Source organism: Adelges cooleyi, unplaced genomic scaffold (genome assembly GCF_023614345.1).
Source record: "Adelges cooleyi isolate 19-005CV unplaced genomic scaffold, UGA_ACOO_1.1 ACOO_flye_CR_arks_rails_tigmint_CR_PRNA_249, whole genome shotgun sequence".
NCBI classification, from domain to species: Eukaryota; Metazoa; Arthropoda; class Insecta; order Hemiptera; family Adelgidae; genus Adelges; species Adelges cooleyi.
In genome coordinates this window covers 331,492-354,841 of record NW_026095914.1, presented here as the reverse complement: position 1 = coordinate 354,841, position 23,350 = coordinate 331,492, and the positions used below count along the sequence as shown (strand labels likewise).

The following is a 23,350-nucleotide window of genomic DNA, read 5'->3' as shown; positions in this document are numbered from 1 at the left end:
CAGCCGTTTGCCTAAGATTAAATGTCTTGGAGAAATAGAGAAGGGGAGTGCAGTGGCGTATTTAGGGGGTGTCCTGGGGGTTAACCCCCCCCCCCAATTTTTTTTCTAGTTCTATTCTCATTACTAAAGTAACGCAAAATATCGTTGACAAATGACGAACAATTTTTTTAAAACTGCTTTGAAAATTGAACAATTAGGCAAAATGTTATTTGAACTTCCGGTAAACGGTGAACTAGGTACTTCTTATTGACTAGGAAAATTCTTATTGTATTGTATTATCGTTTCGTGATGTCGGGCCAGCCGTATTATTATTATTGACTATCGCCTTATATTATCTTTCTTCGAATACAACAGCTGTCGTTATTATTGTCTACTATAGCAGCAAAGATATAAGTGTACAGTAGTACACTCCAAGTACCTACAACGATTTTATTTTCTGTTGAACTGCTGCCGACCGTTGACGTCAAATTTACACGTGAGTACAACACATTATAGTTAATATTTATTTTTCTAGCTCTATAATTTCCCCAATAAAAAATACAGATGATTCAACCACTCTCGTCTCAAAAAAAAAAACTATAGCTGTGATTCCACTAATGTTATGAATGTATGATGATATAGGATATAAATATAAACCGCGTACATTATCACCATATGAAATATCTGATATATTATGAATAATCTATGGATCATCCAGACATCAATTAAAAATTTCCAATAAAAATGTATATGAAAAAAAAAGCCCAAAATACGCCACCACTGGGGTAGTGTATTGACGCGATTGTGGTGGACAAGAGAGTAATATTAAATTTATGTTTTTTTTTCTAATCATAAGTGAAGTGGTGAAACAGAGGAAAACGGTGTGTAACATATTTTTGTTATGATAAAAAAATGTAGAGATTATTTTTATTAAATTTTATGTGGGCTTGTAGAAATTTTGATAGCTAAAGGATATACAGAGGTATGTCAGAACAAGGTTAATCGAATTTACCTTGTATGTTGGTAAAAATATATATATTATTCACGTGTTATTATACCCAACTTTCACACTGAGCATTGGTAACATTGTGTAAAAATAAACACACAAGTTTCTTTAAACTTCATCAACGCTTGGCACGTACCTACATATATGAATACAAATACATATTTATTCGTCATATTTATAAGAAACTAATAATCAAAATACAATATGCCGATGGTCGAAAAATCAATTTTTATATTTATTTTTAAAACGGAACCACAATAGAATGAGAGTTATTTATTCAATTGGATTAGTGTATATATATATAAATGCACGTCGACCAGAGCATCAAAAGTGTGTGTGTGGAGGAGGGCTAAAGTAGTCAAAATCGCTGTAGAGTTGTAGTCGTGATTTTGGAGGAAAAGTAATTTTACAAGAAAAGTATAATATAAGAAGTTTATGCTCGGATTCTTGTGCGATTGTGTTGACAATAACACTGTCGACGACGTGTGAAGGGCAGTTCTTCCAAAAAATGATAAGAGATAAGAGTTCTTCTAAAAGATAACACAATTTTTATTTTATCAGCGTGACCAACCCAGAAACACCAAAATATAAAATCACATTCTATCAGTCTGCCAATTCTATCAGAATAAAAGTAACTAACGACGGCCCGCAATTACCTATTATTGTCCGTCAGTTGTTATTGTTGTCTAAAAATGGAAAAAGCCGGTTTTTGATGCTACAAAACAAACACAATATATAGGTATATAATCCTACGCGCCGCTATCTATACGAACAACACACGATAATATTGGGTTGCCGCGCTTCATAATATTATTATTATATTTTCATCTACGCCAGAGGGGGTGTAATAGACATAGTATTATAGTAGTAGACAAGCTATAAAAAAAGAACTGGTATGTATAAAGATCTTTATCGTCTTTATAGGTCTACGAATAGGAAGCGGTAATAGGCATTTGCCGGGGTCACAAAGTCGGGTTCATAATATTATTATTATCATCATTATTATCATCATCGTTAAATGTTGTTGATAATAATCATATATAATGTATTATTATATTATGTTTTCACCAGACAGTGCGCGATAAACCGGTATATAATATAAACAATCAAATAAAAATATCAACGCCCTCCGACCCTCCGCCCGCCCTCGCCCCGTTAATTGGTTACTCCGTGGTAACCGCTGTGGTTACCGCGCAACTTTGGGCTGGTCACCGGCGGCCACGACGGCCTTTTGTTCTACCGCACCTAATGGCCGAACGCCCCCCCCCCCGTTAATAACAGGGTAATGTGTAGTAGCTGATATTATCCATGCGAAGACGTGTCTTTCTTTCTCTCTCTCTCTCTGTTCGTTCATGTGTTCGCTGTTTGCACACCACTGTATAGCCGTTTTTCCACGACGACCAAACGACTATACATTATTATTATTAACGTCGTGATGACGACCGTCGGTTTTCGCTACCAAACGTTTATAATGTTATCGTATCTATTGTGTATAATGTTGTAAAAAAAACTTTTGCGAGTAAGTGTTTTTTTTTTTTTTTTATAAAATAATACCTACATTATTGTATCTGTTGCCGGTAAAAAGTACAAAAAAAGCGAATCAACAACTAAACGGTCGCTTCGGACTCTGTGTAGGTAGGTGGTACACTTTCTCCGTACACTCGTTGCACACACTCGCCTATTTATATCCAATAATTATTGTGTTTGTATAGTTTATTTTGAAAATTCAATACTATCGGCTCGTTGTAATATTGAAATTTTGGAATAACGAGCTTTTTGTGTATGAAAATCAATGTGCGCATGAAAAACGTCGTATACAAGTCGTTTGTGTTGTTTCATAGTGTTTTCTATTTTTTTTTTTTTTTTGCATATTTTATTGCAGTTGCTTCTTTTTTTGTATACTTAAAAAAAAAATATACAAGACTTTCTAAATGTGACTCCGTTTTGACCCAAAAATATGTAAAATTTACACTAAACGACGAGACCCAATAATTGTTGTGCGTCGAATGGAATTTGGATTTTCGTTTTTGTTCCAGCCGAATCCACGACCACCGCCGACGATGATGTCTACAACGACGAGTCAAGCGATGCGAGTGATGGACACGCAACGTTTGCCGGCCGTCCGGTGGCCGTGCAAAACGGCCGGAGAAAAACTCGGCGGTCTCGTTGCCGACGGCCTGTACGCGTGGTTAGCCGTCCGCGCAAACATTGTTCTGTACTCGAAACGCCTGGGATCCGTCGTGTCGTCCAGGACGTTTGGCGACAACAAAGATAAATCGTTCACGGTGAGTGTACACGTCTTTGTTGTGTGTGTATAATAATATTCTCGTCTGTTGGTCATTGTAAAAAAAAAAAAACGCCTACTATTATAATGGTAAATAGTTAATTTTAAATACACAGTAACACATGTATGTCTACACTACAACGAGTAGACGTGAGGCGGCCCCCTAGTTTAGATAATTTTTTTTTTATGAGAACCCACAAGGGGAAAATACCAATTTTTTGTGAGGGCCGCCTTCTTCTTCTCGTCGTAATCGAACGAAACTAGGCTCTGTAAAATTTCCTTCCCAATTTATACTAATTATATTACTACCGCTACTGCTGCTGCTGCTACTAACACTAAGAATTGATTGAGTAACAATACTGGGCGGCCGCCACAAACAAATTGATGTACTTAGTTTTTACCGCGCAACAGCTGTTAGTTTAATTTTTACCACCCATATAACCCGATAAGAGTATGCTTATTGGCGGCGGTACCTATCTATTTCAACATTCAATCAGAATTTTTTTTTAAAACCAATTTTAAAACAATTTTTTTTCAAAGCAACTCCTGAAAGCCCATTTGGAAACCGTCTGTGGTTCTATTTTCTACTTGGCTAAATTTGTTTACCCAGCTCTTTCTTCTTGCTGTGTTCTTTAAAATTTACTGTCCGACATTCCGCCTCTTTTTATTTTATCCCCCTAAACGGCTAGGTTTTCAAATAACGGTTAGGCTAAAAGGCGTTAGCCTTGTGTAATAAAATATCTTTAGTAACGATAGTTATGAAAACTATCGTTACTAAAGATAAGGTAGCCTTTTAACTTGAGAATATTTATTCAATTTTTTTTTTTTATTGGTTTGAATTTAATTTTGGGTGTTCCCAATCAGTAGTTTACGTAGGTATTGGTAGTTTTATTTCGTGTCCATCTGCTTAGAGTAAATATTGTACATTAAATAAATATTATGTCAATATACAATCGTAACAATTGTATATGTATGAAAATTTACAATTGACGGTTTATAAAAAATTATTATTACTACAGGTAATGTGCAATATTGAACCTAGGGGTTTTTACACTGTTAAATTGACAAATTTGAAGTCATAGAAAAACATTTTTTAATTATATACAACAAGAAAAACTGCAACTTAACTGGACAACCCCCTAACCGATTTTGCATGATTTTTTTTAGTTACTTCAAGCTATCCTCAAATTGTATATTCATAAACTATTGTTTGTGTGTGTGTGTGTAACTGAAGTTGGGCCCATTTTATTTTATAGACTATATTTATATATATAATGGAAAATATGGCTCTGCAGTACACTTAAATGTTTTTGTGTCAGACAAATTGGCCATTCTGGTAGGTACGTTTGTACAAATTTGTCGGTCTAGTTGCAGTTATTGTGTATTTTCACTGTCGTTTCAACATTTCAGCGCGCTGGCTGATGTGTATGTGTATGTACATACATCCATCTGCTGTACGTGTACTAACAGCTATACCAATCGAGTTGTACAAATTGTTACCATCGTAGTTATTATTATTATTAATGTTACCCTCGTTGTAAATGTTTTTCTCGAAACAACAACGTACATCTCATAGGTGGAACAACACACAATTTAGTTGATTTTTAACTTAACACGTGTACACATTTTTTGCTTTCCAGATTACCGACGTGAAAGAACTGAATTACGGCCAAGGAAAATTGCATTTACTACTGGTGGGCTGTTCGCTTAAAAGCACCGGACTCGTGTACGTGTGTCGGCTGCCGGCGTTGACTACGATTCGCTGTATCGCGTTACCGAATCCGGTACGTGAGAGTAATATTGTGTTTATAAAATGAGTTTTTTTAAAACGATCGTAGTATTATCGTTATCAAATACCTGGTGCATTATATAAAGTGTAATATATTATGTTATCAGTATGTATATAAATTATCAACAAATAATACTAATATTATGTTATTATGTATAATATATATTATTGGCGCTTTATCTTATTGTGCATTATTTGACTTTTGTGTGTGTGTGCTGCAGGTGACGTACATAACGACTATTAAAAATGACGAATTATTCTACGACGCCGACCAACTTTGCGACGAGTTAAAGATAATGTCTACCGTACTGCTGGTGGGCATGGCCACGGGACAAGTGTACGCCGTCGATCTTCGACACCGTCACATAGAACACCGTGAGAAGTTTGAAATCGCCGCGCGGCAACGTAAAGAGTTACTAATTTTTCTGTCCGTTTGTTTTCAGAATTGGACAACAACGAAATTGTCGTCAACGAATCGCGACCGAGCCAGTTGTTTGTCATCCGTAAGAACGAAGACTGTCAGGAAGTGAAAGAGATGAGCGACGACCGCGACTGTCACCTGGCCATGTTCATAAACGGTACGCGGTTTCTTTTCACGCCACTCACACACACACACCGACACGATAATATATTATTATCAATAATATAATTTTTTGTCCGTATTGCGCGCAGAAAATTTCCACGATTATTGTAAATACAACGGAAAACTGCGTATGAGCGTCACCAGCGTGCTGTACGTCGAAGAGACCAACACTGTCGCCATCGGTTATTCCAGCGGTCATTTGCAGCTACGCGATTGTAAAACAATGCGTACCATGTACGTATGCCACACACGCACGCGAGTGTACTCGTTAATAATATTATCCTTGGCGTTATTCTATGTATATGTGTATATTTTTTGTATTAACATCTGTATAAAAGTATTTTATCTATCTAACCGATCGACTTTGTCTATTAGATACGTTCTAAGAGAGCCACAGTGTAGCATGCCTGTAACTCACATTGGCTTTATCGAACCGTCCGACGACCCGAACAACTTGTGCTATCTCTGGGTCGTCCAGTCGGACAACGTCAGACTTCCGTTGGCCACGATGATGGCGCTAATCTTTGAGCAACGCGTCATAACGCCAAACGGACGTTCGGCGTACCGTGTAAGTGGTGGTTCAAGCGTTTCGATATGATGATTTAATGCAATTCTCTGTGTCATTTTGTTTGTTGTGTATAACTGTGTATTATATTCCACTATTGTGTGTTGTTGTTGTTAATTGTTGTATGTTGATGTGTGTGTTTTTTTTTTCAGGCTTACCAAGGTCACGGTGTAAAACTAGAAATGTCGTTACAGCGAGAGACGGGTTCTGGACGGTGTGTATCCGCTCTGTCCGTGTGCAATGTAAATATGGCCAAAAACGAAACTGGTAATTTTTCTTAACATTATATAGATTTTTTTTTTTTATAAATACAATGTTTGCACACATTTGTCAAATTTGTACAAATAATTTTTATCAAACACTAACCGAGTAGGTATTTTTCAGTTGAATAAACAGCTGTCGTAATGATATATACGATTAGTTTTATCGTAATTATTTTTATTGTTTTTACTTATATATATATTTTTATTGTTTTTATTTTAGACATGGACGAAGACTGTGAAATACGGCTTTTCGCCATGCTGATGGAAATACGACAGAACGGCAGCCCAAAATCGTACATGTTCTTGTTCGACATCAACCAGTGGTACAAAGCGCAAATGCCGCCCATCATCAGCCATCTGAAAGTGTCCAACTCGTACGCCAGTTTTGTACAGCTGCCGCACAACGACGCGCGCCACTTGGATTTCACTATTGCCCCCAAGACGTTACGGCCGTTTTGCACCAATTTCAGGGACGGCGTCGAAGAACTGTACTATCCGTCTTCGATTTACTTTGGTACCGTGTATATGTTACTCACTCACTCACTGATTATTATTACAACTGCTACTACAAATATTATTCACTTACACTAACTACTACTTATTGAAAAAAAAAAAAATAAATAACAATTGCAATTGTTTACTTTAACGTTAACGTTTTTATCGATCGTTGCATTTCCAGAGTACGATTGTCTGTTGGACACCGAGCTCGTTCGGTTGAAACACGCCGGAGTGCAACAACAAATACTAGATCGTTTGGTGGAGAAAAACTGGAAGTTACTGATCAATCCGAGTTTGGTGTTTGGCCAATGCTTGCAAGCCCATCTGACGCCATTTTTCTGGGATAAACCCGACGACTACGTCGACTATAGTTTGGTGAGGATCTTTTACAGGGAATATGTCGTAAAATTTATATAATTGTTTTTTTTTTTAAACTATCATTATTGTACAAGACCACAATGTGTATATAATATACTATATTGGATCTAGTTTGTGTTTTGAAAATAATTATATATTTTTTTTCTCGTTTAAACGTTAGCCGGATCAGAGGAGTTTCGTCGTATCCGTATTGGTCGAAAACAAAATGATGTCCGTGTTGAGCGCTTGTGCCGAACAATGGAAAAACGGAACGTACGGCACGAGCGAAGTCACCGTGTTGCATTTAGTGCAGTGCCTTTGGAATCACGTCATGATCGTCAAACAGTTTGCCGATAAACTATGTAAGTGTAAAAAAAAAAAACCTACGTATATAGTCTATACATATACTAGGTTGTACCAAAAGGTTTGTTCTCTTGACATTATGTTCCTAGGGGTAAAATAATATTTCCCTATTTTTTTTTCAGATTTTTAAAATTATTTTTAGAGGTTGCAATTTTTTTTGTAGATTTTAATTTTTTTAAGGTATAAATATCAATTTTAAACAAACTTGGCTTGTATACAAAATCATTATTAGAAAAAAAGCAATAAGCCAGTATTTTTAATAATAATGAAACTTCACATTATGGAACTAATGTCAAGGGAAGAACAAAAAAAAAAAAAAAACATTTTTTTTCGGTACACCCTAACGTATACGTTTATTATATATATAGCCTAAGCCTATGTGTATGTAGTATCAAATATTATGTAACCTACGTGTATGTATGTCTTTCAGGCGTACCGCTGTTCGATTATTCCGGAACCCAGATGGACGGAAAAAACAAACGCGTACTCAAATATTGTTTGTCGCAGATGCAATGCGTCAAAATTTTTTTACAAGATTTACACAGCAAATACGGCGTTCACACCATTACTTATAACAATAGTAATAACAATAATAAAAGTAATAATTGTGAAAAAGTTATTTTTACTGCATACACCCACTGCCCACACACAAGTGACACTAACACATATTTTAAATTACATATTTTCGACTAATACGTACTGTACAAATGTTTTGTTGTTGCAAAACGTTAGAGCGTTAAGGTTTTTTTTAAAAAAAACATTTTCCAACACAACCCACGGCGTTAACCGTGACATGGTGTTTTACGTTGCAGGCGATTACACCCATCGCGTTTACACGCTCAACCTGGTCACTCAGTACTTCAAAGCGGTCACGTGTTTTGTCAATTACGGCCTGCTGCCCGAACGGTGCCTCGTGGATAACCCACACCGGCAGACGGTGCAATACGATTTTGCTGCGTTAAGGGATTACGCCGATAAAAGGTGAACCGTACGCAATAACAGTATAATAGGTGGAAATATAGTATTATAATAAATAATAAATAATAATACAACATTTTTTTTTTTAAGGCGAACCGAACTTGGCAACTCTCAGTTGTATTTGATCGACGCCATAGTCGGTCACGAACGCCGCGGTTCGAAACTGTACGAACAGTGGCAGAACGAGGGCGGCCAAGCGACCAACGGCATGTATCCGCCGGCCAACGTACAGTGTTTGCTGAGAATATACTTGAACGCCGCCCTGTCCGACCTGTTGAAAAACTACATCACCGTGTATTTCCTGATAGACGTGTGTTCCACAAAAGAGTGAGTACATACGTATATAATATAAATTGACAATATTGTCGTCACGACAAGCCGACATAGAATTTTGTCTATGCGTGTAAAAATTGTAACCCGTCCATCGTATGAAATCGACTAACTTTTATCGAGTAAAAACATACTATCGGTTTAACCTGACCAATATTTTTTTTATATTCTATTTTCAATTGTATTTTTTTTTTTGCAGTCTCGATGCGAACGTCGCGAATCGTATGTGTAATTTTGCCATCGAATTCGACGTGGAAAACGTTATGTTGAACACGCTTTGTCGAGCGAGCTGGCTTTTGGATCACGACATGTTCAAGGTAAATTCGTACGTACAAATATAACGGTATATTGATATTAGCCGATAGGTAACGCACTAGTATATAGTAATAGTAATACTATTGTGTTAATGCATTTTTTTCCTAGTAAAAATTATTGCTTTTATACTCGATTTGAATTTGTACGATTTCTCTGCAGGAAGCGATGGAAATATTGTCGAGCGACAAAGATTGGGCGGCGTTGACCAAAGACAAATCTTGGCGTTGGTTTCATTGGACCGTCGCGAAATTGCTGGTGTTCAAGGGAGAGTATTTTTGGGCTAGATTCTACACGAAGCTCGTCGACATCGACTTGACCGACGTTGATGACCACAAGTAAACAGCAGTTGTGATTTGTTTCTGAATGTTCATTTTTTTTTTTTTAGTATTTTAATACAGCTCTTTATTTTTATTTGTTTCGTTAGATTTTATATAAATCTTGAAATCATGAACAATCAGTGTTTCGAAGCGTTACGACACATAAGGAAGCGGTCGGCCGAAGAAAAACCAATATTGTTGAGATACTTATTCGACAGTAAGAGCAATAACGCGTTAACAATTCTTTATTATATTATATTGTACTCTTTCTCGGTTACGGTTTACAATGTATTTTCAATTACACTATTTATTTGTGTGTGTGTGTACTTGTATACATAAGTATACTTGTATAGTTTTAACGTATGTGTACTTATATCGTACTTGCATCATTTTACCACCACCCTGTAGGATGTAAAGAAATCGACAAGTTGAGATGCTTGATCGAACTGCCGTGGGAGTCGCACGAAGAAGACGCGTTGTACGTTTATCTGAAGTCCGTACCGGACGCGGCCAAATCCATGTCGATGAAAATGTTGTTTCTGTTACAAAGAGGAAGGTAATAATGGTATTAATGGTATATTGCAAATAAATTGCAACGAATTTTCCATTTTTTTTTTTCCAACATTAAAAAATTGTGCCTGTGAAAACCGACCGACCGCATTGCGTTGCAGATATTCCGAAGCCGTCGAATACAACGTGTCTTTGACCGGAACGTTCTACGAAAGCACCGACGACGACGACGACTTGACAATAGTTGTCAGTTCATTAGTGGACGGGTTCGATAGAGATGTACCGAAAAAAATAGTGCCTCGGTGTCTCGACGGATTTTCTGCGAGAAACGTATACAAAAAGACCGGTCAGTATTTGTTTTTGAAATTTTTTTTTTTTATTGTAAATCCATTGTTGTTACATAAAATAAGTATTACATAAATAACAATGAGAGATTATCAAGCTTGTGTTGAAGGTGGAGAGCGACAGTTTACTTACAAATAATAATTGAATAATAATGAATGAAAAATAAAAATAAAATACCAAAGTGTACACGATAACTACTTGTAAACGTATAAATAACTTATTCTAAGTTCAATAATAACCAATTATTAATAGTTATTTTAACATTTTTATGTTTGTCGATTATATTCTTTTCAATAATAACAGGCATAGAATTAAAATAAGTAGGACCCAGGTGGTCCACGAATTTTTGACCAAAAGCTTTTTTTAAAATACATCATTTTAACGTCGTATGCCTAATGTTCACTTTTTGTTTTTTTCATTATTTATATTTCTCCGATTATCTGTATTCTTACCTACCCATAAAATTTTTTTAAATAGTAAATCCACAGGTAATACAAAGTTTTCGACTTGTTGAATCTTCAAGAGTAGGTTTCTGTAAACATATTCGAACAATTTGTCTTTGTTGGATTAATAAAGGTTTTAGAGCGTTAGCAGAAAGGCCTCCCCAAATAAGTAGACCGTATTGCATTAATGCTTGATATAATGCTAGATATACTGTTCGAACAACTTGCATTGGTACTACTGTTCTTAATTTGTAAAAATTATTGTTATTATAGTATTGTTGTTTACTGATGTTTTTGTATTTCACAGTTATTGTATATTAGTAAGTTACAACGTTATAATTATTTAAAAAAATGTTCCGGTATCCTTACCTAACCTAACTGGTTCGTCGAAACTAAAATTTATATTGTCATGTTTTTTTTTTTTTTTTACCAAATCGATTCAAATTATTTGATATTTTTTTTTAATATTTATTTCAACTCGACTCAATAAAGGTAACATAGTTTAAACAATGGGTAGGTGTACTACATAGATAATATAATACAAATGAGTCGTTTACCCCCCTCTCTTTAGGCAAGCTTGTGTTGAGAGGGGGAGTCTTCCAACATATTAAATATAAATATAAATATATAAAAACATGTATATACAAAAAAAAAACCCATAAAATTTAGCAAAGATAATACACGATGACAAACATTTCGTTTAATTAGAATATATTAACAAATAACAACAACAAGCGTTTCTGGTAATAATTAATAATTGTAATAATTATTACAATTCATAGTAATTTGTTGTTTATTTTTTTTTCAGACACTGTTTTAAAACGTCTAAACTCGACCAGTAAATCGTTTAATGTTCTGGACAAAATCCGAGCAAACACTTTAAAACTGTCAAATTCGTCTCGCACTCTGTTCAGACCCAAAAAGTAAGAAGAACAATTATTATTATCTCTCCTAAATGAGGCGCGCTCAGATGCGCCAAACCGGTTAACTACACCTTTTTTTTTCTTTTTGAATTGCCAATAATAGCACGGTTGGATTGACAAAAGTGTACAATTTTTTGAGTGGCCGAGATAATTTCATTTTATGGAGTTAATCACACACAGTTTGGCTTTCGAGAGCGCCTCAAATCGTGTCGTTGCAAAACTAAACGTTTTCGATTTTTTTTTTTTTTTAAAGCGATACAAACGCAACAAAGAGTTTGCTGTTTGGCAATAAATGTGCGCTTAAAAGATTGTCCAGTGACGACGACGACGACCATGAATAACGAGAAACGTAGAAGAATCGACGACCACCGCGACCGTTTGCCTTGTACACCTAGTGTTAACCGTGCACCTGTATACGGCGAAAGAGACCTGGAAATACTGGACACTCCGTTGGTGGTGAAAACCACGCCGTCGCCTCTGGTCACTGGCTGCTATTCGTCGATACTCAAGGTACTTGACAAAATAACTAATAATATAGAATCTGCGGACAGTGTGTTCAGACCAGTTGGAAGCGGTTCAGAAGATATGGTTGGGCCAGCAATAATGTACCTACTTGAAAATTTAACATTTAGTCTTGTGCTGGGTATGGATACGATCGAAGGGTTGATCGTCTGTCTATAAAAATGTACTGTCATACACTTTTACTACATCTGTAAACACTTTTAACGGGTAAAGGTGATAGGCTCTGGTTAGATGCTGGTATAGTCACCACCTCCTCTTGAACAACGATTTTTGCAACAGCTAAATTACTAATTTCTTTTTGGCAGATCGGTTGTGTACTGCGACTATATTATATTATCAGTCTCCTCTTTTTGTACTTTTTCAATGATTTCTTCAATAATGTTTTCCACTACTGAGGGTGCGACTACATTATTATTCCAGGCTTGCATAATGACCAGTTTCCCGAAGTGTCAGTTTTTGGTATTTTAATCGGAGGATAAATAAAATATCTTCACCTCAGTACCATCACACTCGTGTGGTTCATCGCTTAAAAATGGTTAATCAATAATAATAATTAACAATATAATGAAACTATTTTCATTACCCGTTGACTGTTGATGATTAACTCGCACGTAGCACCCTAGAAAGTCTGACTAGCGGTCAAATAGGGTAAATTTACCCTATTTTTGGTGTTTTTCCTTAATTAAAAAAAAGACAGATTTTCGAGAAAATTGTATATAGATCCATTTTAGATCTACCTTCGGTCTAATTTTCAGATCTAAACCTTTAAAACTTTGCTCGAAAAAGTGAAATAAAGATAAAAAAATCTATCCCTTCTTGCGCGGGGAAAGAATGCTTTTTACAAATTTTTTGAAAAAAAAAAAAAATCGGCCTTTTAGCCACTCACAAAGCAGATGACATGAGTTCCCCTCAAAAGTGGTATACCTCGTAATAAAACTTTGTAGTTCATAATTTATAGTTTAAGTTTATGGTATTTTTTTTTCGTTTCAAACACAATTAATACGTTTTTTTTCCTCACAGACTAGCGGATCTGTAAATAAACGTTTTTTGACAACAACGGGCAGTGATAAATACGCGTCGAAAATGACTTTGAGATTTAGTCTACCCAACGAACAACGGTATGAATTTTATATAGCAATTAATATAATATATAAAACTCTATAGTATATAATAATAATAATAATATACTATAATATAGACTGTTTATTGCAATTTTTGTTTTTCCTACCGATTACCCTTTCAATCTATAGTAGCCCTATAAGCTCGTTAGTTATCGATAAGAAATGCCGTCAATTAAATTAAATTTCACATTCCTAGCTCGAGTACTTTCTCTTGAATTTTGTTCGTGTTTGATTGACATGGGTAGAACTTACATTTTTAATTAAAAAAATTCAACATTTTTTCTTCGTTTTCAACGTTAAATGATATGACTTGTAAGTCCGTCCTTTGATGTTTCGAGGTAACATTTTTTTTTTTTTTTAAGCCCATCTTCAGTATTATTTTGTTTATATATATACGCCATGACAGGCATTTAATTATATTATAAGTACAGACTAAAAGGAAGCGTACAGTGGTGTTTGCTTAACATTTATGGATGTGATGACAATTAATAGATAAAAGTTACCAGGACTAGACTTGGAGTTCAACACTAGGCTTATAATAATCAGTTTCAATGGGACTTGTAACTTAATGAAAACAATTTTTATCGTGCAATATCAAGAAAGCGATCTCCGAGTGTCATATTTCAGCTTTAAAAAAAATTTTTTTTTTTTATTTAAATAATTGTGTAGAGTTAGTTTTGTTATTATTTTATTGTAAACAATTTTCAAGTTGGAATTTTTTTATTGAAAAATTAAAATTTCCCATGTTGATCAAATGAAAAAAAATCACAAGTACTCAGAATGAAGCTAGGAGTGAGCAATTTTAATAATTTCTCATTCGAATAGGCTCACTTTCTATTGGGTATCTAATTAGTAATTTTATTTTAAGACAGTAATATTAAATTTTGTTTTAACATCCTATTAAAACAGTTGCTTTGTTTTTTATATATCATAATTTGTGTGGGAAAAAATACCTTAGGCGGAAAAAATACTTTATACAATATAATACTAACTTTCTTTACTTGTGTTTTTCTCCAGGGATACCGCCGTAGAACGGGTGGACCCGACAAAAGACGATAGCCATAGCCTCGGGACGATTAATAATAATAATAACAACAACAACATTGTCATCGTTGAACAACGGGAAATCGAAACAAACAGCGAAGAAGACGATGCACAAACAAATAGCGGCGATTGCTGTGTGGTGTACGACCACCAAACCAACGATTGCACAACCGGCGGTGTTCCGCCGTCTTGGCCGGAAGAAAAACCGGAAATAATCAACGACGGCGGCTGCGATGAACAAATGGACGTGACGAAAGATTATACCGTGGTGGTGCAGCAACACGGGTCCGATATCGATGTGCCGTCGTTCACCGCTCCCGGTGACGCCGTGATGATGTCATCGTTGTTGTCTACCATATCTATTGGTCCGGCACATAGCTTGGCGGCACCGGAACAATCACATCCGGAGTTTACAGCAGGCGGTCTTCATCAAACACCGGAAGAACCGCCGTCGTCGTCGCCAAAGCCGTTGGAACAAAAGCAGCCGTGCGACACGCGGTCGGACACGGTTGCTACTGACTACCAAAGCGGCGATTCGGTCCGTTTGAACGCGTTTGGAGACCAAGACCAAGATGCAGCGATTTCGTCAAATTCCTCCGACAGCATCTCCGACGACGACGATAGCGATAGCGACCAGGACACGACCAGATACGGTAGATTTAAATATCACGGCAGCGCTGCAGCTACGGACGAAAACTGCGGAGAAGAAGAAGAAGAAGAAAAATACATAACGACCGTTGAATTGGATCGACCTACAACGTCGTCGTATGAACCGTCGCCGCCGCAATCGGACCAAGACGACGAGCCGTTGAATTATTATTCGTCCGAAGACGAGTCGTTGAACTATTCGTCCGAAATCGAAGAACGCGATGACTGGGACGAAGAGCAGGAGCAAAGCGTAACACCGGCCTCTGAGTACACCGCCAGAAGATCGGATAGTGTTGAAAACGAAGCTGACCAATCTTGCAGTCAAGAAGTGTCAGAGTCCAACACGGTGGAAGATGTACACGACGTGGTGGCGCCAAAAACAAACCCTATTACGGTCTTCAGTAGCTTTAACCTGGCCCATTCGAATATCGGCCACCGACAAAAAGATGATGATGATTTGCCGGGTACGGTCAAAGCTGATGTAGACGATAGCGACGACTGCACCACCGCCGCTACCACTTTGGGCGAAGTCGAAAGCGAAGAAACGGACGATTCGCAACCGACGAGGATGGTGGTCGACGAGCAGCAGCAGCCGCCCAATTCGTTTTTGTTCGGTCAACAACGGCGCGCAGAAGACGCGTCCGACGACAACGACAAACCGGTATTTCTTTTCGGTCGGGTATACGCGTCCCAAAGCGATACTACCGCTAGTGCCGATTGCACTACTACTAGTACTTGTGCTTCTTCTACTACAGTTACTGGCGATTGTGCGTCCGACTGTAATACCAGCGAAACGGAAACCTTTACCATCGCCTCCACCACCGCATCCACCGTCAACACCCTGGTAAACGCCGAAGAAACGGAATCGCAAGATACGATTCCGTATGGCCGCGTGGACGACGACGACATCAGAGATATTGTCGAACTCAAGTCTTTACCCGACGATAGTACTTCGGATGACGACGGCGGTACGATAACGCCGCACAATGCACGTTCGAGATCATCGTGTAGCAGCGTACATTCGGAGGAGGAGCAGCAGGAATCGTCGAGTTTCAGATCGAATAGTTTACAGCCAGAATCGTCCACCGGCGGTGCAGAGCCGCCTAGAATTGTTGAAAACTCATCGTCCGAGCAAAACGCTGCTTCGCAACAATTATCGCAACCAGATGCGGCCGAAACGACAAATGTTGATAATATGATGGTCCACGATACCAGCGAACCGTTTGTGTTGCTCGTTAATTGTGACTGGCAAACAACCGGCGGCGCGGTGGTGGTGGTGGTGCAGTTGAAGAACCGCACGACGACCTCGACGGTAGCCTTACGAAATCGTGTCCTTTGTCGTCGACGATGGTGGAGACTACGGAGGATGATGATGTTGCTACGAAGAAAAGAACAAGACGGCGTGCGGCTAGCGAAGACCGACAACAACCAGCTACTATGACGACGACGCTGCGGTCGAAACGCGCTAAAGCCTTGACCGTTTGCCCTTGCCAACTGTGGCCGTCGACCCGCGAGAGGAGCAGCTCGTCACACGGTAAAAACGACCACCGCAGGACTGCAACGAAAAAAGCAAAAAGCAGCAGCAGCGGCGGAAACACTACAAAACTTCGGCCTAGATCCGCCCCGGTCGCTGAGCTCGAACGAGAGGTCGCCAAATACTTGTCGTCCAAGAAAAGCAACGGCAAGGGTGATTCCTCCTCGGGCAGCAGCAGCGGTGTCGTCGATCACGCGGACGTACACAAATTGACCAGCTCTTTCGTCTTGTTAAGCAAACTTCCCACGACGCCTGTCCCGGAAACGGAACAGCAGGAGGAGCCGTCGAAAGATAGTGAAAAAACGGCAATTCAACAGCCGGTAGATGATGATATTTTCCGGTTGTTCGCAGACTGTAGCCGGCAGAGGAGAGTGTCGTTGTCGTCGATGAGCAAAAGCCACGAAGACCTCGTGGCCGGCGACAAACGTGCACAGCCGAAACGCAAAAGGTTGCGTTCCAAGTCGTTGACGCACGGTGAAGCCCAACACGAAGCCAAGAAGAGACAACCCGCGTTGGAGCAAATACCCGAAGAAGATACGGCGGGGGGACAGCGTGTAATGGCCGTCGCAACGACTGCCAGCAGACCCAAGTCGAAATTTAATTTCAGCGCCAAAAGAAATGCGAAGAAAAACCACCGACAAAGTCTTAGTTGCACCGATTTGAAAGTTTCCTCCGACGACGACGACAATGAAAGCCACCGCCGGTCGAAGTCGTCGACACAGTTAAAACAAGCTACTGCTGCTGCTGGGAAACGACTGATGATGTCGTCCTCCTCGTCCTCATCTGCTGCTAATGTGGAAAAAAAACCAAAACTAACCGCCTCTGCCGATACGCCTACCACAACTACCAGATACGTCTTGGACGACAAACTGGAGTGCGAAAGCGTTAAATCGACAACGAGCTCCTCCAACGGATGCTCTGCCAGTTCCAGACAAATGACGACCCGATTGATGAGCAGAATTCACAGTTCCGTAGAATCCGACCAGTCCGCCGTGGAAGCGACCGACGACGACGACGAAAATCCCAGGTTAGCGTTGTACAACACTCTGCGGTTAGCGTATCTCACACGTAGACATCAGTCCGGTCCCACGGGGCTTACCCGCAGACCGGACCGCAAAAGCCTCCGGACCGTTTGCCCCCGGGTCGCTCCGGTAATCCAGTCACTGGCTACAATTTGTATAATTGATGATATCCGGTTAGGTGTCTAGGTTGTGTGCAGTATTTGATAATAACTATTTGTTGTTTTTGGTCCCGTAAAATTTAAAAAAAAAATTGATTCCTAGGGCGGTCCGGTCCGGTCCGAATAATTAGTATATATTTTTTTTAATTTTACGGTCCGGTCTGGCAAGTAGTATAGTTTTTTTTTTTAGTTCCCAGTGTTGAGCATTATTTATATTTAAATAAAATATTATTTAAGAGAACGCCACACACACTGTCTGTCAACGGTTTCTGAAATAAAAATCAACTTGACTAAACTATGATTTGAAAATAATCGATTTTGATCCATTATTTTTAGCAATTCCTTTAGAGTATATTATTCTTATTTGACCCCCAAGTAGATATTTGTTGGTTTGAATAACAACATTTGAATTTTTATGTATTTCTCTGTTCATGCATTGTTAATCTTGACCAAAGCATACATATATGCATCTATGTATATATTAATATATGTATATGTAATGTTTAAAATATATTGAGGACGTCGCACCGCCTATTTTTAAGGAGTAAAGTATAGGCAATTTTTCACAAAATCTTAATTTATAGGTTAAACAGTGATGTGTAACTATTAGTTCAATAACTAGGACTCTATTTTGATAGTTAATTTATTTTTCGGACTATCGCAGCATCCTTGAAAGCGATTTAAAAATGTTTTTTCATCTCTACATGTTTACAAGTAGACTGAAAATAACTCGCTTAATTTTGGTTTTAGAGTAAAAGCACCCGTTATAAAATTAAAAGAGAACAATATATTCTGGAGGGCAAGACGGTGCGCTTTTTTCATTATTCCAAGTATAACGCTCAATACATAGTTTAGAAATAACGACTATTTTAACATTTTTAAATGACTGTAACTTTTCAAAAAAATAATTTTTTTAAAAAAACGCACCGTGTCTTGCCCTCCTGAATATTGTTCTCTTTTAATTTTATAATGGATGCTTTTACTGTAAAACCAAAATTAAGCGAATTATTTTCAGTCTGCTTAAACATGTTTTTACCACTGAAAATCACCGGTGCGACGCCCTCTTAAAACAAATATTTAAAAAAAAAAAGTTTTTACTCGTAGAATAAATGATTTAAATTATAAAAACAATAGCGTTGAAGCAGCTTAATATACAAATTTACCGGTAAATTGATTTTGCATGGTCCAAATTTATTAAAACCGCTGTTTTTTTTAAATATTGTGTCTATGCAAAACTACTTAAAAAACAAACCGCGTGCAATTCTTAGCGTGTTGACTATTTCAATAATATCAATTTTAATTATTACACAATAGTAAATATAGTACGCTTTGTTTGTATTTTTCTAATATTAGCCTGTTTGTATTATTTTTTTCAGACACGACGACAATAATTCTGTTCACGACGAGCAAAGAGTGCACAAACAAAGCAAAAAAAAGAAATCGAACAAATAATATTTTGACGGGGCAGAAGTATTTTTGATAATTTTTTTTGTTTATTTTTTCTCATCTTTTATTGTTATAACATTTTATTATTGTTATTATTAAATCAAGTCGATTTTTGTTGTATAAAATGAGTATTAGTTAACTTGAAAAAAAAATGTATAAGCAAACGAGTGAGTTGTACATTGGTTCCTACATTTTTCATACAGAACATAACAATTGATGTTTTTTTTTAAAAATATTTTTGATAATTTTTTTATATTGTTTACGTTTTATTGTTATAAAATTTTGTTTGTTTATAAAATCGAGTAGATTTTTGTTGTATATTATGTGTATATATAAAAAAAAAACAATAAAAGAGTATCGTTAACGTTAAAATGTATACCAAAAGTTACCAAGTCGGTTCCTACATTTCCTACAGAACATAAAAAAAAAAAAAAATTGTATGGCCTTTTTTAAAAATATTTTCGATACTTTTTTTTGTTCACAATTTAATGTTGTTTAAAGTAGATTTTTGTTCAAACAAAACGGTAACGTAAAAGATATCGACGTTACTGTTTTCACAAGCCCGTTGTTACGTTACTTCCTGTACATTTAAATACATTCACAGGAAGTGTCGAATAAATAATAATTTGATATTACTCATTGTGTCTAATACATTTAAACCTTTTGTATTAACCTTAGAAGCCGATTATTGTTTGATGAAATAAACATAACAATAATTTTAGAATTTATCAAGCTTTGTAAATTTCAAATTCAAACATTAATTTCACAATTGTAATAAAACGCGTTAATTATTTTAGTTCTCATCCAAGTCGGAATACAATTTAAGACTTGTCGAGTTGTTTTGTATCGATGTAAAAAAATATATTGTATTATATTAATCAAAATCAATGCCATAAATATTTCAAAATTTGTATTCTTTTTTTGGTGTTGAATTAATTAAAATTTCGATCTTGTATAAAAATAAAAAGTAAGCCGTTTTCTAGAGAGTTACTTGTTTACCGTTAAAAGTTAAAGTAAAATTGTATTACTTATTGGTCCGCAGCAGTGCACACAAGCTGGTGAACAATACGTTCGTTAAAAGCGTTGCTAGGACGCGACGGTGTGCTTATAAAAGTGTATAAATACAAAATAATAATAATAATAATAAAAATAAACAGATATGCACTCTGCAACACAAGGTATATTTATATATTAAAAAAACAAGCAGATTCAAAATTCTGTGACGGACTGTCGACGGTGATGTGTGGGTTACGAATATAGTACATTGACCTATCGACAGCTCACGGAAGACTAAAAAAATAAAACACATACAATTAGCACACACACACCTTGGTAACTTAAGAAGAAAAAAATTAAAACCGATATAAGGATGGAATTGTTTCTTTTTCTTTGCAACACCACGTTGACTGCCATCGTTTTAACCTTCCCGTCCCCACACTGTACTGGTTTTTTTTTGCAATAAACACAATAGCCTGAATAACACACAATCAATGTCTTGGTTATTTTAGTTGGAATGGTCATGATAATAATACATGGCTTAATCGTTTGTACTCCATAATTTCAATTATAATCCCTTGTTCTCGATAAAATTGTTATTTATGTATTATACACTTCCGTTGGAGCAGTCTCACACTAACAGCATCTCCCTTGATACTTTATAGATTATTATTTGTTTACAGCTCTGTTTTACTAGATATTTGACTAATGTACACAGAACGAAATGCAACTGAAAAAAAAAATCTTTGCATGGATCCTTAAATTGTATACTAATTTGTTGTTGTTGTGTTCTAAAGAAAAATCTATGTATCTGACGTTGAAGTTAAAATTAAAACTCATACTGGCGGTACTGTGTGATGGAGAAAATAAAATAAATTTTACTTACATATTTACATGTACTTATTAGTTAAATAGCACTAACGATTTATAGTAGCTGTCGGCTGTTGCCCGTTACATTTACATTTTTAACAATACTACAATAACCTTATATGGAGATTGTAAAAATTATAGTTTTTTTTAATAACATTATACAGGAGCAGTATCACACAAAGTTAAATATACCCCCTTCCCCCCTCGAAAGTACCAACTAGATAAAATTTGTGATTTACACAGTCGCTACTCGAAGGAATTAGTCTAGTATTAAAATTATCCATGTTTTAACTAGTAATAATAGTAGGTGTAAAAGAAAAAAATCGAATAAACTAAAAATTGTTTTAATTCAATAGCTTTAATGATGTTAAAATAATAATAACAATAACGAGAGTACTTGTTCTTATGTTTTTTTAATTTTTTTTTATTGCGCTTTAAAACGGAGACGCATTCTCGATCCAAGCTGAAACAGGCTAAAACCGCTTTTCATAAATTCCTCCGACGATTCGTTGAACTAAAAAAAAAAATATAAATTCATAATATTTATTTAATGAAATAACATAATATAATAACACTTTTTTCTTTTCTAGCACATACCAAATGTTTATTATACAGTCGATTTGTTTTGATTTTTATTTTCACATCAGTTGTCATCGGTGCTATCAACTGGACTGACACGGCGGCTTAGTTTTCCTTTTTTTTCTCAACAATTAAGTTGTTGATTTTTTCAGGTGGTCGTTCATACATCTATATAAAAGTATTAACTATTGTTTAGTTGAAAATTGATTTTCAAGTAAAAAAAAAAAAATTTAAATTAAATTTACTTATATCTTCTTGTACTAATCGTCTCAAACAGGACTTTACTCATAGCTCAAGTCTTAAGAAACATTAGCTCCTGCATACTGGCGCAAAGCTGTACACGTGTAACGTATGCAACAAGACGACTTTGACGACTCCAGCCGGTTATTTCTGAAAAACAAAAACCGTAATCAACTCACAGTCAAACAACAACTGTAAACAACAATTATTTTAGTATTTAATAGTTTATTAGAATTAAAACAGTTATTGGTGGAAAAAGAAAACATTAATTTGTCTAAACATTTATACAGTACTACTTGCTTAAGACGTTGTTTTCCGTCGGTCCCTAAACATTTCCTATACTAATCATTGTAAAAATTAACGTTTGGTTTTTCTCTCATTTCACAAAATGTAAAACTTCCTCGCTGCGACACATACTCGGAATCTTAATAATGTATAATACATGAAGAGAGAATTTGTCAAACGTTCCAAATGCCAAAGTATAAAAATAGAACTTAATAATTTTTGATTTGTAGTCAATTCATTACCGGAGACACTTTGACATTTTTTCAAGTGTTAAATACACGATAGTTTTTTTTTTTTATAAATAACTCGCTCACTTGAAAAATGTACAAAATTGTTTCCGCCAATGAATAAAATACAAATCAAATTATAAAGTTCAATTATTATACTTCGGCACTTGGAACGTTTGACATATTCACTCTTCATATATATATACAACAACATTATTAATAAAATAACATAAAGCGAGCTGCCCAGTAATTCGAGTTGCCAATACCACACAGCGTACTAATCAATCCAATGACTTGAAAACAAGAAAATTGATAATAAATAAGTACCTACGTAATAATTGAAATAAAGTAGATAGTACATAAGAGGGTTATTTGCGAGCAAATAAAGTAACAAAAAAGAACCAATAACCAAGAAAGAATAAAAAAAGTAACAAAATGCAAATTACCCGTTTGATTTTTTTTTTTGATACACGTATGTGTGTCGCATTGTTTTTGTAACGTAAAGTCGATACATTAAGTACTAGGATGATTTTTTTTTTTTCAAATTTCCACACAAGACGCTCTTTTGGAACAGGGCCCTCGCTGGTTTTACTGTACTCACTATTTATACTTACATTTTGAAAATAATATATTATAATATAAATGAGAACATATTTTCAACAATAACATTATCCAACAATCAACGTTGATAACAATATTATTATCAATCGACATAATATTTGGTCATCACTACCGTGACGTTAGCTACGGTTTTCGAAAGCGCCGCGTTGCCAACTTCAGGCACACGCCGGACATTATATTGTGAAGGCG

General features: G+C 36.2%; 3 protein-coding genes and 1 long non-coding RNA gene across 7 annotated transcripts; 3 read left to right on the top strand and 1 right to left on the bottom strand.

Annotated features, from left to right (window-relative positions):
• Positions 1 to 270: 270 nt before the first annotated feature.
• On the top strand, positions 271 to 12,299 carry LOC126837458 (protein ELYS-like). 4 transcript variants are annotated; one of them, XM_050571365.1, is made up of 22 exons: positions 2,442 to 2,504; positions 2,571 to 2,620; positions 3,022 to 3,270; positions 4,910 to 5,053; positions 5,280 to 5,433; positions 5,502 to 5,636; positions 5,731 to 5,875; positions 6,017 to 6,209; positions 6,359 to 6,473; positions 6,690 to 6,983; positions 7,149 to 7,342; positions 7,506 to 7,686; positions 8,118 to 8,285; positions 8,500 to 8,668; positions 8,756 to 8,992; positions 9,195 to 9,312; positions 9,470 to 9,645; positions 9,735 to 9,844; positions 10,036 to 10,183; positions 10,299 to 10,483; positions 11,734 to 11,848; positions 12,102 to 12,299. In XM_050571365.1, the coding sequence occupies exons 3-22, from the start codon at positions 3,046 to 3,048 to the stop codon at positions 12,187 to 12,189; spliced, it is 3,294 nt and encodes a 1,097-aa protein (XP_050427322.1). In that variant the 5' UTR covers positions 2,442 to 2,504; positions 2,571 to 2,620; positions 3,022 to 3,045; the 3' UTR covers positions 12,190 to 12,299. The 4 variants fall into 4 exon arrangements, with proteins under 4 accessions (XP_050427325.1, XP_050427321.1, XP_050427322.1 ...); XM_050571368.1 differs by lacking the exons at positions 2,442 to 2,504; positions 2,571 to 2,620 and adding an exon at positions 271 to 475 and having other exon boundaries at positions 8,118 to 8,267; XM_050571364.1 differs by lacking the exons at positions 2,442 to 2,504; positions 2,571 to 2,620 and adding an exon at positions 271 to 475.
• Positions 12,300 to 13,268: 969 nt separating this feature from the next.
• On the top strand, positions 13,269 to 16,624 carry LOC126837424 (dentin sialophosphoprotein-like). The gene is made up of 2 exons (XM_050571327.1): positions 13,269 to 13,288; positions 14,509 to 16,624. The coding sequence occupies exons 1-2, from the start codon at positions 13,269 to 13,271 to the stop codon at positions 16,622 to 16,624; spliced, it is 2,136 nt and encodes a 711-aa protein (XP_050427284.1).
• On the top strand, positions 16,621 to 19,543 carry LOC126837423 (probable serine/threonine-protein kinase dyrk2). The gene is made up of 2 exons (XM_050571326.1): positions 16,621 to 17,744; positions 19,274 to 19,543. Exons 1-2 carry the CDS (start codon positions 16,621 to 16,623, stop codon positions 19,347 to 19,349), a joined length of 1,200 nt encoding a protein of 399 aa, XP_050427283.1. The 3' UTR covers positions 19,350 to 19,543.
• Positions 19,544 to 21,812: 2,269 nt separating this feature from the next.
• Positions 21,813 to 23,211, bottom strand: LOC126837467 (uncharacterized). Its single transcript, XR_007685527.1, has 3 exons — positions 22,987 to 23,211; positions 22,034 to 22,178; positions 21,813 to 21,956 (listed from the first exon to the last, which is right to left on the bottom strand). It is a non-coding gene; the product is annotated as an uncharacterized LOC126837467 (long non-coding RNA).
• Between the last annotated feature and the right edge of the window lie 139 nt (positions 23,212 to 23,350).

Bases quoted from the DNA above. Each gene is read 5' to 3' on its own strand.
- LOC126837458 (XM_050571364.1), top strand. From the start codon at position 3,046: ATGATGTCTACAACGACGAGTCAAGCGATGCGAGTGATGGACACGCAA. The intron at 5,876-6,016 runs GTACGTATGCCA...TTTGTCTATTAG, and splicing joins TGTAAAACAATGCGTACCAT to ATACGTTCTAAGAGAGCCAC. The intron at 8,286-8,499 runs GTAATAATTGTG...TTTACGTTGCAG, and splicing joins TAGTAATAACAATAATAAAA to GCGATTACACCCATCGCGTT.
- LOC126837424 (XM_050571327.1), top strand. From the start codon at position 13,269: ATGAGTTCCCCTCAAAAGTG. The intron at 13,289-14,508 runs GTATACCTCGTA...GTTTTTCTCCAG, and splicing joins ATGAGTTCCCCTCAAAAGTG to GGATACCGCCGTAGAACGGG.
- LOC126837423 (XM_050571326.1), top strand. From the start codon at position 16,621: ATGACGACGACGCTGCGGTCGAAACGCGCTAAAGCCTTGACCGTTTGC. The intron at 17,745-19,273 runs GTTAGCGTTGTA...TATTTTTTTCAG, and splicing joins GACGACGACGAAAATCCCAG to ACACGACGACAATAATTCTG.